This window comes from Cherax quadricarinatus, chromosome 19 (assembly GCF_038502225.1).
Source record: "Cherax quadricarinatus isolate ZL_2023a chromosome 19, ASM3850222v1, whole genome shotgun sequence".
Lineage (NCBI taxonomy): Eukaryota > Metazoa > Arthropoda > Malacostraca > Decapoda > Parastacidae > Cherax > Cherax quadricarinatus.
In genome coordinates, this window is record NC_091310.1 from 35,839,154 (window position 1) to 35,855,932 (window position 16,779).

The 16,779-nt window shown below is 40.6% G+C and overlaps 1 protein-coding gene across 3 annotated transcripts in view; it reads left to right on the plus strand.

Moving 5' to 3' along the window:
* Positions 1-13,636, plus strand: part of LOC128688321 (propionyl-CoA carboxylase beta chain, mitochondrial) — a 72,498-nt gene extending 58,862 nt beyond the window's left edge. For 2 of the 3 annotated variants that reach the window (XM_070086643.1, XM_070086641.1), the window contains 3 exons: positions 2,730-2,807; positions 12,973-13,093; positions 13,295-13,636. In XM_070086643.1, coding sequence (XP_069942744.1) covers positions 2,730-2,807; positions 12,973-13,093; positions 13,295-13,416 — 321 coding nt within the window. In that variant the 3' untranslated portion in view covers positions 13,417-13,636. The remainder of the gene's footprint in view (positions 1-2,729; positions 2,808-12,972; positions 13,094-13,294) is intronic. The other variant, XM_070086642.1, reaches the window with a different exon arrangement.
* Positions 13,637-16,779: the final 3,143 nt, after the last annotated feature.

The window sequence follows — 16,779 nt, forward strand, 5'->3', positions numbered from 1 at the left end:
GAGCCTTTAATTGAGCTATGTGTAGAAAGAAATTTGGTAATAAGTAATACATATTTTATGAAAAAGAGGATAAATAAATATACAAGGTATGATGTAGCACGTAATGAAAGTAGTTTGTTAGATTATGTATTGGTGGATAAAAGGTTGATGGGTAGGCTCCAGGATGTACATGTTTATAGAGGGGCAACTGATATATTGGATCATTATTTAGTTGTAGCTACAGTGATCATTATTTAGTTGTAGCTACAGTTAGAGTAAGAGGTAGATGGGAAAAGAGGAAGGTGGCAATAACAAGTAAGAGGGAGGTGAAAGTGTATAAACTAAGGGAGGAGGAAGTTCGGGTGAGATACAAGCGACTATTGGCAGAAAGGTGGGCTAGTGCAAAGATGAGTAGTGGGGGGGTTGAAGAGGGTTGGAATAGTTTTAAAAATGCAGTATTAGAATGTGGGGCAGACGCTTGTGGTTATAGGAGGGTGGGGGCAGGAGGAAAGAGGAGTGATTGGTGGAATGATGAAGTAAAGGGTGTGATAAAAGAGAAAAAGGTAGCTTATGAGAGGTTTTTACAAAGCAGAAGTGTTATAAGAAGAGCAGAGTATATGGAGAGTAAAAGAAAGGTGAAGAGAGTGCAAAAGGAGAGCAGATGATAGAGTGGGAGAGGCACTGTCAAGAAATTTTGGAGTGAGTTAAACAAGTTAAGAAAGTATGGATTTGTCAGTTAAAAACAGAGTAGGGGGAGTTTGTAGATGGTGAGCGGGAGGTATTAAGTAGATGGCAAGAATATTTTGAGCAACTTTTAAATGTTGAGAAAGAAAGGGAGGCGGTAATTTCATGCACTGGCCAGGGAGGTATACCATCTTTTAGGAGTGAAGAAGAGCAGAATGTAAAGTGTGGTGGAGGTACGTGAGGCATTACGTAGAATGAAAGGGGATAAAGCAGCTGGAACTGATGGGATCATGACATAAATGTTAAAAGAAGGGGGGGATATAGTGTTGGAGTGGTTGGTACTTTTGTTTAATAAATGTATGAAAGAGGGGAAGGTACCTAGGGATTGGCAGAGAGCAATGTGGCAGATGTTGCAAGTATATGGAATAGGTGGTAAGTTACTAAATGCTGTTAAGAGTTTTTATGAGGATAGTGAGGCTCAGGTTAGGGTGTGTAGAAGAGAGGGAGACTACTTCCCGGTAAAAGTAGGTCTTAAACAGGGATGTGTAATGTCACCATGGTTGTTTAATATATTTATAGATGGGGTTGTAAAAGAAGTAAATGCTAGGGTGTTCGGGAGAGGGGTGGGATTAAATTATGGGGAATCAAATTCAAAATGGGAATTGACACAGTTACTTTTTGCTGATGATACTGTGCTTATGGGAGATTCTAAAGAAAAATTGCAAAGGTTAGTGGATGAGTTTGGGAATGTGTGTAAAGGTAGAAAGTTGAAAGTGAACATAGAAAAGAGTAAGGTGATGAGGGTATCAAATGATTTAGATAAAGAAAAATTGGATATCAAATTGGGGAGGAGGAGTATGGAAGAAGTGAATGTTTTCAGATATTTGGGAGTTGACGTGTCGGCAGATGGATTTATGAAGGATGAGGTTAATCATAGAATTGATGAGTAAAAAAAGGTGAGTGGTGTGTTGAGGTATATGTGGAGTCAAAAAACGCTATCTATGGAGGCAAAGAAGGGAATGTATGAAAGTATAGTGGTACCAACACTCTTATATGGATGTGAAGCTTGGGTGGTAAATGCAGTAGCGAGGAGACGGTTGGAGGCAGTGGAGATGTCCTGTCTAAGGGCAATGTGTGGTGTAAATATTATGCAGAAAATTCGGAGTGTGGAAATTAGGAGAAGGTGTGGAGTTAATAAAAGTATTAGTCAGAGGGCAGAAGAGGGGTTGTTGAGGTGGTTTGGTCATTTAGAGAGAATGGATCAAAGTAGAATGACATGGAAAGCATATAAATCTATAGGGGAAGGAAGGAGGGGTAGGGGTCGTCCTCAAAAGGGTTGGAGAGAGAGGGTAAAGGAGGTTTTGTGGGCGAGGGGCTTGGACTTCCAGCAAGCGTGCGTGAGCGTGTTAGATAGGAGTGAATGGAGACGAATGATACTTGGGACCTGACGATCTGTTGGAGTGTGAGCAGGGTAATATTTAGTGAAGGGATTCATGGAAACCGGTTATTTTCATATAGTCGGACTTGAGTCCTGGAAATGGGAAGTACAATGCCTGCACTTTAAAGGAGGGGTTTGGGATATTGGCAGTTTGGAGGGATATGTTGTGTATCTTTATACGTATATGCTTCTAAACTGTTGTATTCTGAGCACCTCTGCAAAAACAGTGATAATGTGTGAGTGTGGTGAAAGTGTTGAATGATGATGAAAGTATTTTCTTTTTGGGGATTTTCTTTCTTTTTTGGGTCACCCTGCCTCGGTGGGAGACGGCCGACTTGTTGAAAAAAAAAAAATCTACATATCTCAAGCGTTGAGGATAAAATGGTAAATAAAGTGATATTATTTTAACCTACCCATTATGTTAAGCAAGGCTTTCTGCACTGAAGCAACTACAACTTGTGTATTGGTCATTTTGCCTTTCCTTGTTTGCATTCATAAATGGTTTATCTAGCCCTAACTATTCTCTTTCTGTACCTTATTCCGTGTATATGTTTTTCATGGGATGCTAGCGTCTACATTTATACCTTTAATTTAACCATTATTATTTATATTTGAATAATTTTATCAGGCATATGGGGGAGCATATGATGTTATGTCATCCAAGCATTTACGGGGCGATATGAACTATGCTTGGCCAACAGCTGAGGTAAGTAATACATTTGACACTATATAACATAATAGATTTCTCATCTGTTTGCATTTTATTTTGTCATAATATATTTTTGAACAAGGGGATGCCAAAGGAAAATAACACTGCTAAAATTAGGTAATTATAAGAAAGTTTTAAAGAGTTCTGATGAAATTTTAGGAATGTATTGGAGAAAGGAGAGGGATAATGAGGACATTTAAGGGCAAGGGATTTAAGATATATAAAGTAAACAAATACGAAATGTGAATGAGGGAAAATGCAGTGAGAAGAATCTTAAATAATTTCGTCATTTCATGCTATGTACCCTAGAAGATAAAGGCAACTTGATTCCCAAACTGCTACATCGTTTATTGTCTCAACTTTTTCTTTGATGCCATCTACACCTTGCACTCGCCCCAGATTTCTGTAGCTTATTTATTAACCTGTCTTACATTATTAATACATTTTACATGATCACACCATCTCACCTCATGGGCACTGAGATAAGTAACACCTATCTCAGTGCCCATGAGGAGCACTGAGATAGGTGTTACCTACTCAGTAATTGATGTGCTCTTTCACATTATGACTGTAGCCTGACATAACATAATGGTTGGAGAAGACATGCACACACATTGAGGAGTGTTCAATTATCCCCTCTTATTTTTTCTAGTGTCCTCCAGCAGAGTTGTGGTCCCTGCTTGAGTGGTATCAATCAAAAATCATATGTTGAGCTTACCTCTCACCAGAACTCCAATCTAATGCATTTTCATATGCCTGCAGGATTTTCAAGCTCCTACTTTTCCCATACTGTACAGTGAACTTCCAAGTTTCATGATTAATCCGTTACAGAGAATCTGCCAGAAGTCAGAATTCACGAATGTCGAAACCATTTTTCCAATAAGAAATAATGTAAATCCAATTAATCCATTCCAGACACCCACAAAAATTATTTTTTTGTTAGATTAAGTATAGATTTACATACAGAAAAGAATGAGAAATCAAGTATAAAAGAATAAAATCACACTTACCTTTATTGAAGACTCTTGTTGGTGTATGGAAAACAGGAGGAGGGGAGAGGATGGAGAAGTTTGGAAGGGAAATCCCCTTCCATAAAGACTTTAGGTACCACGTCTTTATCCGGGGTTACTTCCCTTCTTTGTTTTTTAGTGCCACTAGGAGCAGCTTGAGAGTCACTGGACCCCTGTCGCTCAAAAAATTGTTCCAGACAGCTCTGTTGCTGGCGTTTGTTTAAAATTTGCCTCAAATGGGACAAGACATTGTCATTGTACATGTTGCTGACACTGAGCTGTGCTCTGTTGCTGTTGCAGATGAAGCTCTTGTAGCTCTTCAGTGGTTAGCTCTTGATTGTGGTCCTCCACCAACTCTTCCACATCCTGGCCAGTCACATCCAACCTCATGGAATTTCCCAATGCCACAATAGATTACACAACTGGCATAGGATTGGGAGGGTCAAAATCTTTGTTGACACAATCTGGCTACAATTTTCTCCAAGCAGAGTTCATTGTCCTGGAAGTCACTCCCTGCCAAGCCTTATCTATAAAGCCTATGCAGTGGAGGACATTGAAGTGATCTTTCCAGAATTTTCTTTAGGTTAATTGAGTGTCTGAGGTCACATCAAAGCACCTTGGAAACATTGCTTTGGTGTACAGTTTTTTGAAGTTTGCAATGATCTGCTGGTCCATGGGCTGGATGAGAGGAGTGGTATTAGGGGCAAGAACTTCACTGTGATGAAACTAAACTCCTCCACCATTTGAACTTCCAAATCTGGAGGATGAGCGGGAGCATTGTCCATTACCAGGAGGCACTTGAGTGGCAATTTTTTTTCCAGGAGGTATTCCTTCACACTTGGGCCAAACACTTCATTAAACCAATCAAGGAAAATTTCCATTGTGACCCATGCCTTACTGTTACCCTTCCACATCACACACAGTTTACCCTTGGTGACACTGTGTTTCTTGAACACACTGGGATTTTCAGAGTGATACACCAGTAAAGGCTTCACTTTGAAATCCCCACTAGCATTGCTACAGAACACGAGAGTTAGCCTGTCTTTCATAGGCTTGTGTCCTGGGAGTGCCGTTTCCTCCTGCGTGATGTAGGTCCTCTTTGGCATTTTCTTCCAAAATAGGCCTGTTTCATCACAATTGAACACTTGTTGAGGGACGAATCCTTCAGCCTCTACATAGTCCTTGAATTCCTGCGCAAATTTTTCAGCCGCATATTTGTCAGAACTGGCTCCCTCACCATGCATTACCACACTTGTGTATGCCACTATGCTTCTTAAATCTCTCAAACCAACCTTTGCTGGACTTGAATTCAGTAGCATCAGTACTCGTTCCAGGAATTTTCCTGACAAGATCAGTATGCAACTGCCTTGCCTTTTCACAAATTATCGACTGCATAACACAATCTCCTGCTAATTGTTTATGGTTGATCCATACTAACAACAAATTCTCAGCATCTTCGAGTATTTGTGATCTCTTTTTGGTAAGCTTCGCAACAACAGCTTCCTTGATTTCCTTTTTCTTAGACACGATGGAAGTGATCGTTGAATGGGGTTTTCTGTATATCCCGCTGAGCTCGGCCACACGCACTCCACTTCATATTTTGTGATGATTTCTTACCTTAATTCTATTGTGTTCCTCACCTTCTTTACCAAAGGGCTGGCACTAGAATCTTTCTTTGTGCCCATGGTGGCTTATTTAGCAGTTTCAAGCACTAAAAACAATGGATTATTACAAAATATATCCTGTGAACACGTGGAGTGAAGGTGACTCGTGCAGAAACAATGCCACACTGATGCTCTCAATGTGTACGCCTGGTCGTTCCCAGCCGCATGGACGTGTTCCATACGATGGACGAATTGCAAGGCAAATCACGAACCGCCAGGCTTTATTTTGACGAAAAAAGTTGCCGAAAGTCGAAATTCACGAAACTCGGGGGTCCACTGTACATCTGTCACAATCTCCTTCCATACACTTTTTGGATTTCCATTACACTTCCACCATAAATTCATACACTTTTAACCACCCTGTCTTTCAGCATGACTAGACCACCAAAAATATATATGTACAGTTGACACTTCAACATTGCGGGGGTTAGGGGCGCTGACTCCCCGTACAGTCGAAAATCCACGTATAATTTTTGACTCCTCAAAGACTAAGATGCTAATGGCCTACTGTTGACTGGAAGCTTTACCAATAACATACAGTCATTTAACACATATAACATACAAAATGTGTATTATATACTGTATTCTTACAATAAAGTAAGCTAGAGAAAAGATGTGTTTACAGTACGGCCTCTCCTCACTTAGCGACGTGCTTGTTTACCGACCGCTTGGTCTTAGGACCAGCTGTCCAACCAGTATGCAAATCTAAGTAATGTATATTAGATCTTATTTCCTCTATTCTATTTATTACAGTACACTACTGTATAAACATTTAAAAATATACTAAAAATGTTATAAATGGTGCAAAGGTGACATTAAAAAAATATCTAGAGATAGATGACACAAACCCACTACCAGTACAATATGCTCCTTGCTTAACAACCAATTCGCCTACTGACTTACTCTTAGGAACGGAACCCTGTCATTAACCCCTTTACTGTCCAAACGTAGATTTACATTTGCTCACCCAACACCGAAAATTTTGATGAAGAGGACATTTTTTTTACATAAAGTAATGTAAAAAAAAAAAATTCTAGAGTCAGTACTTAGGGAGATAAAAAGGCCGCAAAGTCAGCACTTATCGCTCACCTGACGGCAACATGAAGTACTGCCGCTTGCAGAAGCGTTGCCGATATACCTCTTTTTCTCATTTTTTTAATTTGTATAATTTTTATGTTCTGATAATTACAATTTGTAGTAGTTCTTGTGATTTCATAGTAAATCTTTGTTCTAACACTAATATTAAGTACTGAAATAGTACTCAAATAGTCACAAACACAGTGACACCTGAACATTTTCACCTACCTTAGTCACATACTATTGTCTAGAAATAAATACAGTGGACCCTCCCATTTCATCGATCTCTGTTATTGCCGATTTCCGTTTTCGCCGACTTTATTCGTCAGTATTTTGGTTCCGTTTTCGTCGATGGTATGGAACCTGTCCAGTGCACAGACAAAGCCGCCTCCCACACATTCTCAGGCAGTGTCACGTTTCTTGGTGAGTGAACGTATTCTGCGAGGCCAAACGAAACATTTCATAATAATCCTTTGTTTTTGGCACTTGTTTATTGTGCGTGACTGCTAAATAAGCCACCATGGCCCCAAAGAAAGCTCCTAGTGCCAGTCCTTTGGTAAAGAAAGTGAGGAACGCCATAGAAATGAAAAAAGAAATCGTTCAAAAATATGATAGTGGCATATGCATTGCTGAACTTGGCAGGATATACGGGAAGGTGCCAACATCGATCAGCTCCGTTGGGGCAAAAAGAAAAGAAATCATGGAAGCTGATGTTGCGAAAGGGGTGAATGCGATAACCTAACAGAGATCCCAAACAATTGAAGAAGTGGAGAAATTGTTGTTGGTGTGGATCAGAGAGAAAGAGCAAGCAGGAGATAGTGTTGTGCAGTCGATAATTTGTGAAAAGGCAAGGCAGTTCCATGACGATCTCATAAAGAAACTGCCTGAAATGAGTGCTGATGTTGGTGAATTTAAGGCCAGCAAAGGCTGGTTCAAAAAATTCAAGAAGTGAAGTGGCATACACAGTATTGTAAGGCATGGTGAGGGTGCCAGTTCAGACAAACAAGCGGCTGAAAAATTCATGTGGGAATTCAAAGGTTATGTAGAGGCTGAAAAATTCCAACCACAACAAGTGTTCATTTGTGACGAAACAGGCCTGTTTTGGAAGAAAATGCCAAAGAGGACCAACATCACTGAAAATCCCAGTGTTCAAGAAAAACAGGCATTGCCAAAAGTAAAGTGTGTGTGATGTGGAAGGCTAACAGTAGGGCATGGGTCATGAGGGAAATTTTCCTGGAATGGTTCAATGAAGTGTTTGCCACTCCAGTGCCTCCTGTTAATGGACGATGCTCCTGCTCATTCTCCAGACTTGGAAGACCAGTTGTCTAAGGAATTCAGTTTTGTAACATTGAAGTTCTTGCCTCCTAACACCACTCCTCTCATCCAGCCCATGGACCAGCAGATCATTGCTAACTTTAAAAAACTGTACACCAAAGCAGTGTTTCAAAGGTGCTTTGACATAACCTCGGACTCTGAATTGCCTAAGAGAGTTCTGGAAGAATCACTTCAATATCTTCTACTGCATAAGCCTTATATAGGTAAGGCTTGGCAGGGAGTGACTTCCAGAACGATGAACTCTGCTTGGGGAAAATTGCGGCCAGATTGTGTCCAAAAGAAGGATTTTGAAGGGTTTGAGGCTGACCCTGTCGACGCTTCACTTGTTGTGCAATCAATTGTGAAGTACCGGCGAATCAACATGAATGAATGAATCAATCAACTGTGGCACTGGGGAATTCCATGGGGTTGGATGTGAGTGGCAAGGATGTGGAAGAGTTGGTGGAGGACCACAATCAAGAGCTAACCACTGATGAGCTGCAAGAGCTTCATCTGCAACAACAGACCACAGCTCTGGAAATTGCTTCAGAGGAGGAAGAGCGATGGAAGAAGGTGCCTTCTTCAAAGATTAAAGAGATTTGTGCAATGTGAACTAAGGTGCCATTCATTTGTGGAGGAACATCACACTGAGAAAGCTGTTGCAATCCGTGCTGGCGACTTTTACAATGCCATGTCTCGTTTTAGGCAAATCTTAGACGCCAAAAACAGACATATCTGGACAGATATTTTGTGCGACAGGGGTCCAGTGACTCACCATCTGGTCCTAGTGGCATTAAAAAACAGAGGAGGGAGGTGACCCTGGATAAGGACTTGGTACCTACAGTCCTTATGGAGGGGGACTTCCCTTCCAAACAATAACCTCTCTTCCCTCTCCCCTCCTCCCTGTCTTCCATCCATCAACAACAGCCTTCAATAAAGGTAAGTGTCATGTTGAATGTTCATTCTTTTGTGCATGAAAATCTATCTTTAACCCTTAAACGATCCAAACGTATACATATATACATTCTCTCGTGTAGCGCCCCAAACGTATATGTACGTTTCATTTGTCATTCATTTAACATTGGCACAATAGGCCTGAGTCACCTAGACATGAAAGAATGGGTGTGCGCATTCAAGTGTACGCCATATGAAAAAAAAATGGGGATGCCTGAGTAACACATGCTCTTTTTTCCTATAAAAAAAAAATTTTTTTTTCCTCAGAATATTCGGGGTGCTATGTGAGAGAACATATATATACGTTTGGACCGTTTAAGGGTTAAGGTAAAAAAAATTTTTTTTGTTAATACATGTACTTCTGGGTGTCTCGAACGGATTAATTGGATTTACATTAATCCGTTTTCGCTGATCACTCCGGAATGGATTAAACACGAAAACCGAGGGTCCATTATACGTAATTATAGGTCCTAGCAATGTTTTGGATACAAGGGAGTATGTAATAATAAGTTCCCTTGAAGCATGATGCAAAACGTGTGTCACTCCACTGCTGACAGTGCAGCAATGGTGACATTTGATGAGCATACACTGCTGCCTTGGCTTTATATGTTATTGCTGTTACACATAAACATGTCTATCTGTCTAGCTCTCTATATCTGTGTCTAGCTCTCTGTCTGCCTGTGTGTGTCTGTCTGCTTGTCTATCTTGTCTCAGAGAGTTGCTCATGAACCAACTGGTATTACACACAATCACATCTGCTTCCTGAACAAGTATTACATGCCAGTTGCCAGTCATAATTATTATGCATGATATCTACAAGCACAGTGTAGCACTTTGTCTGGATTTTTTGGGTTATCCTAGGTAATTTACACTGCATAATTTTATTTACATGTGTGTTCCTATGAGATAGAGACAGATAGAGACAGCCAATCAGCCAGCCAGCCTGCTGAACATATATTACATGTTCCAGAATTGTTTCTTTTTACTTAGAGCATAGATTATAAGACATTCTGGCAGGATGACACTACCAGTGGTACCAAAATTGAAAGGGTGTTGCACAAAGGATACACGTGTTATTATCGAGGTTTTTTTTATATTTCCGCAACCACTTGTGGGCACATCCACCTCAAAGCCACTAAACTCGGGGTCAACATCACTTTCCTCTTAAAAGGGGAGTGTTAATATGACATGACATCAGTGAATCCTTGGTGTTTGCCGCGCTGTTTGCTCTACAGTGGGCCCTTGCCTAACAATATTAATCCGTTCCTGAGAGCTCATCGTTAGACGAAATTATCGTTAGCCGAATTAATTTTCCCCATGAGAAATAATGGAAATCCAATTAATCCATTATAGACAGCCAAAAGTACGTATTAAAAAAAAAAAAATTTTTTCACGAAATATACATTTCCCTACAAAGAAAACGATGAGACATGCACAATAACTATATAAATAAATGTTAAAATGAAACTTGCCTTTATTGAAGAGTGTTGATGAGTGATGAGACAGTTTTTCTAGAACATTGGGATTTTCAGTGATACATGAGTAAAGGCTTCACTTTGCAATCCCCACTAGCATTACAACAAAACAAGAAAGTTAGCCTGTCTTTCATAGGCTTGTGTCCTGGGAGTGCCTTTTCCTCCTGAGTAATGTAGGTCCTGTTTGGCATTTTCTTCCAGAACAGGCCTGTTTTATCACAATTGAACACTTCTTGGGGTTGGAATTTTTCAGCTTCGCCATGCCTTATCACACTGTATATGCCACTACGATCTCTCAAACCAACCTTTGCTGGCCTTAAATTCACCAATATGAACACTAGTTCCAGGCATTTTTTCCTGTTCACCTGGGTGTTAGTCGACTGGTGTGGGTCGCATCCTGGGGGACAAGATTAAGGACCCCAGTGGAAATAAGTTAGACAGTCCTCGATGACTCACTGACTTTCTTGGGTTATCCTGGGTTGCTAACCCTCTGGGGTTAATTGTTTCTTGGTAATTGTTTCTCATTAAGCCACACCAACAACAGTCTCTCCACATCTTCGAGTAGTACAGCTGACGGTGGTGCAGCAGCAACTGACCGTGGTACGATAGTATTTCAATAGTATTTTTCACCCATTTTACCACAGAGTTGGCACTAGAAGCTTTCTTTGGGCCCATGGTGACTTATTTAGCAGTTACAAGCACTATAAACAATAGAATAACACAAAATGTATCGATTGTATGCATGAAACTGGCCACCCTGGCTTGTAAACAATGACGGCAGGGCAGCTGAGGTGCTCAGGCTGGACGGACAGATTCGGGACGAATCACTTTGGGCGAGTTTTTTATCGTTAGCGGGCCAAAATTTTTACGCTCAAACGCTACGTTAGGTGGATTTAACGTTATGCGGTGTGTTCGTTAGGCAAGGGTCCACTGTAGTTGGCGCTCAGTTTAACTGGTGATCCCACAAGGTACTAAGTGGTCACAGATTTTTTTAATACTGTGCACACCAAGGGTTAAGACCCATTCTATGCTGACCAGGCATCTCAGGCCAGTTGTGCCAAATATGGGGGCAGGAAAAATAAAGCATAGATCTACGTTTGGAGCGCTAGCAGTAAGAGCATAAATCTACATTTGGATAATTAAGGGGTTAAGAGGAGAGGCTGTACTGGACTGTATTTATTGATGCCATAAGTTTAAGTCATGTGTTTACAAGATGAATCATCTTTCTCTCAGTAACTACATTAGTATTGTCTTATATGGTAGAAAGCACTGTAGATGTTATACGTATTACTAACACTTGACTTCAACAATGTAAAGATAAGGTGAAAAAGAAATTTATATTGCATCTCTATGTATCTTTACATTTCTCTTGACTGCAAATGGTCATTTAGAATGGAACAAAGTCGAATGACTTGGAGAGCATATAAATCTGTAGGGGAAGGAAGGCAGGGTAGGGCTCGTCCCTGAAAAGGTTGGAGAGAGGGGGTAAAGGAGGTTTTGTGGGTAAGGGGCTTGGACTTCCAGCATGCGTGAGTGTGTTAGATAGGAGCAAATGGAGACAAATGGTTTTTAGGACTTGACGTGCTGTTGGAGTGTGAGCAAGGTAATATTTATGAAGGGATTCAGGGAAACCGGCAGGCTGGACTTGAGTCCTGGAGATGGGAAGTACAGTGTCTGCACTCTGAAGGAGGGGTGTTAATGTTGCAGTTTTATAACTGTAGTGTAAATGCACCTCTGGCAAGACAGTGATGGAGTGATTAATGAAAGTTTTTCTTCTTCAGGCCACCCTGCCTTGGTGGAAGACAGCCAATGTGTTAATAAATAAAAAAAAAAAAATAATTGTACGAACAGAATTAACGAGAAGAAAAAGGTGGATGGGGCATTGAGGTATCTGTAGAGACAAAAAAAAATTGTACATGGAGGTAAAAAAAGGGGAACGTATGAGAGTATAGTGGTACCAACACTTATATGGGTGTGAAGCATGGATTGTGAATGTTGCAGTAAGGGTAGGGTGGGGGGCAGTGGAAATGTCTTGAGGGCAATTGTGTGACGTGAATATTATGCAGAGAATTTGTAGTTTAAATAGGATGACCTGGAGGATGTATAAATCTGCAGTGGAGGGAAGACAGGGCCTTAGGAAAGGTTGAAAGGGGTTTAGACATCCAGCAGGCATGTGAGCATGTTAGATAAGAGCGAGTGGAGGCAAGTGGCTTTTATGACTAGACTTGCTGTTATGAGGAGATTCAGGGAAACCAGTTGGCCAGACTTGAGTCTTGAAGGTGGGAAGTACAGTGCCTGCACTGAGGGATGGGTGGGGATATTTGCAGTTTGGAGGGGCATCTGAATTGTAGTATCAACACACCTCTGGCAAGGCAATGGAGTGAGTGATAGTGAAAGTGTTTCTCCTTTTTTGGGTCACCTTACCTTGGTGGGATATAGCCAGTGTTTAAAAAAATATTTGTAGCTGGTGCTTGTGATTTGTTCTGCCACATTATTGTGACTGCATAATTTGGAGGGAAAAGTTAAGAGTACTGCATCTTGAAGTCAAGCAGTTCAAGAGATCTGGTTCCTAAGGTATCTTGCTTTTGAATTACGAACTTTAAATTTAACACATCTATGGCATACCTAAATGTTCAGCAAATATTATTAATAATTTATTCTATTTCAGGTTGCAGTAATGGGAGCCAAAGGTGCAGTATCTATACTGTATCGTGGGAAGAGCAATGTTGCACAGATTGAAAAAGAGTACATGGAGAAATTTGGTAATCCATTCCCTGCAGCTGTTAGAGGTAATGCAATTCATTACTGTGGGGGGGGGGGGGAGATTACAGTCCTGTACAGAAATTGCAAATTTCCAATTATAATCACAATTTTAATAGAGAATATTAGGGAAACCTTTTATTGCTGTATATCATTCAGACCCTTATTGCTTGAATGATTGATAAAAGCATAATTCTTAAAAATATTAAGTCCTGAAAATTTTTTAACAGGTTTTGTAGATGACATCATTGAACCACGGACCACACGAAGTCGTATTTGCCAAGATTTGGATAAGTTATCATCAAAGAAGCTTAGTAATCCATGGAAAAAGCATGCTAATATTCCTTTGTAAATTAATAAATACATCTAATTTTTGGGGGCACATTATCTTGGTGGAAGATTGTTGTTGTATTCATAAATATGACTTTAGATTTTATAGTACAGTAGGGCCCCAGGCTACTGCCATGAAGCAGAAATCGCCATAAAGTGTAACGCTTTTTTTTTCCACTTATAAATGCCAGATAATGTATATTAAGTTAGCAATAGAACTAAGCAATAAAAAATAAAATACACATATAGTACACTCATTATTTGCCTTAAAATATTTGTAGTCTTAATGTAGGGTGAGACGAGTAGTATTGTAAGAAATCAGGTGTTATAGGTATGGTAGCCAGGTCAGGCAAACCCCCACCCCATCCCACCCACAAGTAATATATGTACTGTCTAAGGCCTACTATTATTGGAAAGTAATCTCCTCTCCTACACACCCTAACCTCATAAAATATCTCTACAGCATTTAGTAACTTACTACCTCTTCCATACACTTGCATCATCTGCCACATTGCTCCCCCTATCCATCTTATATACCTTTTCTAAATCCATATATACAATGAAAACCTCCCTACCTTTATCTAAATATTGTTCACTTATATGCTTCAATGTAAATACTTGATCTACACATCCCCTACCCATTTCTAAAGCCTCCTTGTTCATCTGCAATCCTACTGTCTTACCTCTGATTCTGTCAATAACTCTACCATACACTTCACCTGGTATACTCGGTAAACTTATTCCCCTATAATTTTTAGTATCTTTTACCCCCCCCCCCCTTTCTGTTTATATAAAAGAACTAGACATGCTCTCTGCCAGTCCTTAGGTACCCTCTCCTCTTTCATACATTTGTTGAAAGAAAGTACCAACCACCCCAAAACTGTCCCCCCCTCCCTGCCACTTTTAACATTTCTGTCATGATCCCATCAGTTTCAGCTGCTTTATCCCCTTTCGTTCTATCTAATGCCTCGTGCACCTTCCCCACACTCACATCCGGCTCTTCTTTCACTCCTAAAAGATGTGATACCTCCCTGGCCAATGCATGAAATTACTGCCTCCCTCTCTTCATTAACATTTAACAGTTCTTCAAATATTCCTTCCCAATATCTCCAATTCCCCTATTCTGTTTTTAACTATCAAATCCATTCATTTCCCTAGGCTTTCTTAACCTATTTATCTCACTCCAAAATTTTTTTCCTATTCTCAGCAAAATTTATTATTATTATAATCAAAAAGAAGTGCTAAACCTAAAAGGGTCATACAGCACCAGCAAAATTTGTTAACAGTGCCTCACCCATTATCATTTATTCTCCTTTTGCACTCCCTCACCACCTCTCTTTTCCTCTCTATATACTCCACCCTTTTTATATCACTTCTGCTTTGAAAAAACCTCTCATAAGCAACCTTTTTCTCTTATTGCTCTTTACCATCATTCTACCAATCACTCCTCTTTCCTCCTGCACCCACCCTCCTATAGCCACAAACTTCTGCTCCACATTCTGACACTGCCTTTTTAAAACTACCCCACCCCTCTTTAAACTGCCCACACTACCTATACTCTCATTACCCCACCTTTCTCCTAATTGTTGCTTATATCTCACCCTAACTTCCTCCTCCCTTAGTTTATAAACTTTATCTCTCTTACTTGGTATTGCTGTTTTCCTTTTGCTTCATCTACCTCTTACTCTTAACTGTAGTGACTACTAAATAATGATCTGATATATCTGTTGCCCCTCTATAAACATGCACATCCTGAAGTCTACCCATCAACTCTTTATCCACCAATACATAATCTAACAAACTACTTTCATTACATGTTTTATCATATCTTGTATACTTATCCTCTTTTTCTTAAAATATATATTACTTATTAACAAACCTCTTTCTATACATGGTTCAATTAAAGGCCCCATTTTCATTTTCCCCTGGCATCCTAAACTTACCTCCTACTCTCTCCACAACAGTTTTACCCACTTTTGTATTTAGATCCCCCACCACAAGTAGTCTCTCACTTGGTTCAAAACTCCCCATGCACTCTCAATATCTACCAAAATCTCTCCTCTACTGCATAAACACTTACTATAACCCACTTTTCACATCCCACCATTGTATTTAATGATAGTTACACATAAGCAGGATTTTTTCCAACATAGCACTTACTTTCTTGGCACTATTTTCACCTTGCTGAAAAATCTACTTTTAAAAAGGAATCTCTAAAAAATGTACTGATAGTTTTTGACTTCTACCATTATGTACAGGGAAATCATATATTACAATTATTCAAGGTATGATATTTCCTGAAACATGGAAATAAGTCACATTGTTTCACTTTCTTGGGCCATAAGTTAAATCTACAAAGCGTGATTTTTTTTTTTTTTTTTTTTTTTGAGCAAATAAGACATCTTCCTGCAATCTCCACAATAATAATATGAGCAATTTAACAGCTAAACCAATATGAGTAATACAACTGCTAGTTCCACACCGTTTGCTGGCAGGGAAGTTGGTGGCATGACAGATCCTGGTTGCACATGCTTCTGAGGTAGTGTTACTCATGATGCACTGCATAAACCCTCCTGGTCCTATATTTTTTCAAAGGCATGATTTGAGCACCTCTTCAAGGGGAGCTCCTTGGCGTGGTGAAGAGGCTCTTGGTCTGAGAAATTAGCCCTGTCGGTCTTCTTCCTCAGACCGAACCTAATTACCCCCCATTCTCCCCTCCCCTATCCCATCCTCCCCTTTTTCCATTCCTCCTCCTCACCCTTCCTCTTATTGGCCTTTGGGATTTCTCCCACAGGCATGCTAGTTCCTAGGTAGGGGAAAGGACACCGGGGTCCATCCCATTCCGTTGAGGTTCTTGGCGGTGGCGTAGTTTGCCGTGGAATCTGGATTGCCTGGGGATGTCCCAATCCCTCTCCGGTATTCCGGAGTAGCTTTGGGTGTCTTTCGGGCGACGGGTGTATCTCTGGAAGCCACCTTTCGGATTCCGGGTGTGGTGGCCAAAGGAGGTATGCTTTGTGGCGGATATCCGGCCGCCCTCTCTTTTGTCCACCGAGGTAGCTCGGCAGATGTGAGGTTGCTATCCCGGATTGCTGGTTTACTGGCATGAAGGGTAGGGTATGGCACGGGTTCCATGCTGCATCTGCGCTACTAGCGGTGCTGAGGTCCTCTTGGGCGCGGAGGGAGATTTCCGGCCCTTTCATTCCTTCTGGGAACTATTCCTCCCCGCTCCCCCCTTTTTTTATTCTTTTTTATTTATTTTTTCTTAAAAACAAAAAGCAAAGGAGTAACCTAACCATGGCAGCCCTAGTCCATGAACCCACTACCCCCAGGCCCCTTCTTGATACCGCACCCCATTCTGACCCTGCCTTGTGTTTAGACCACTCTT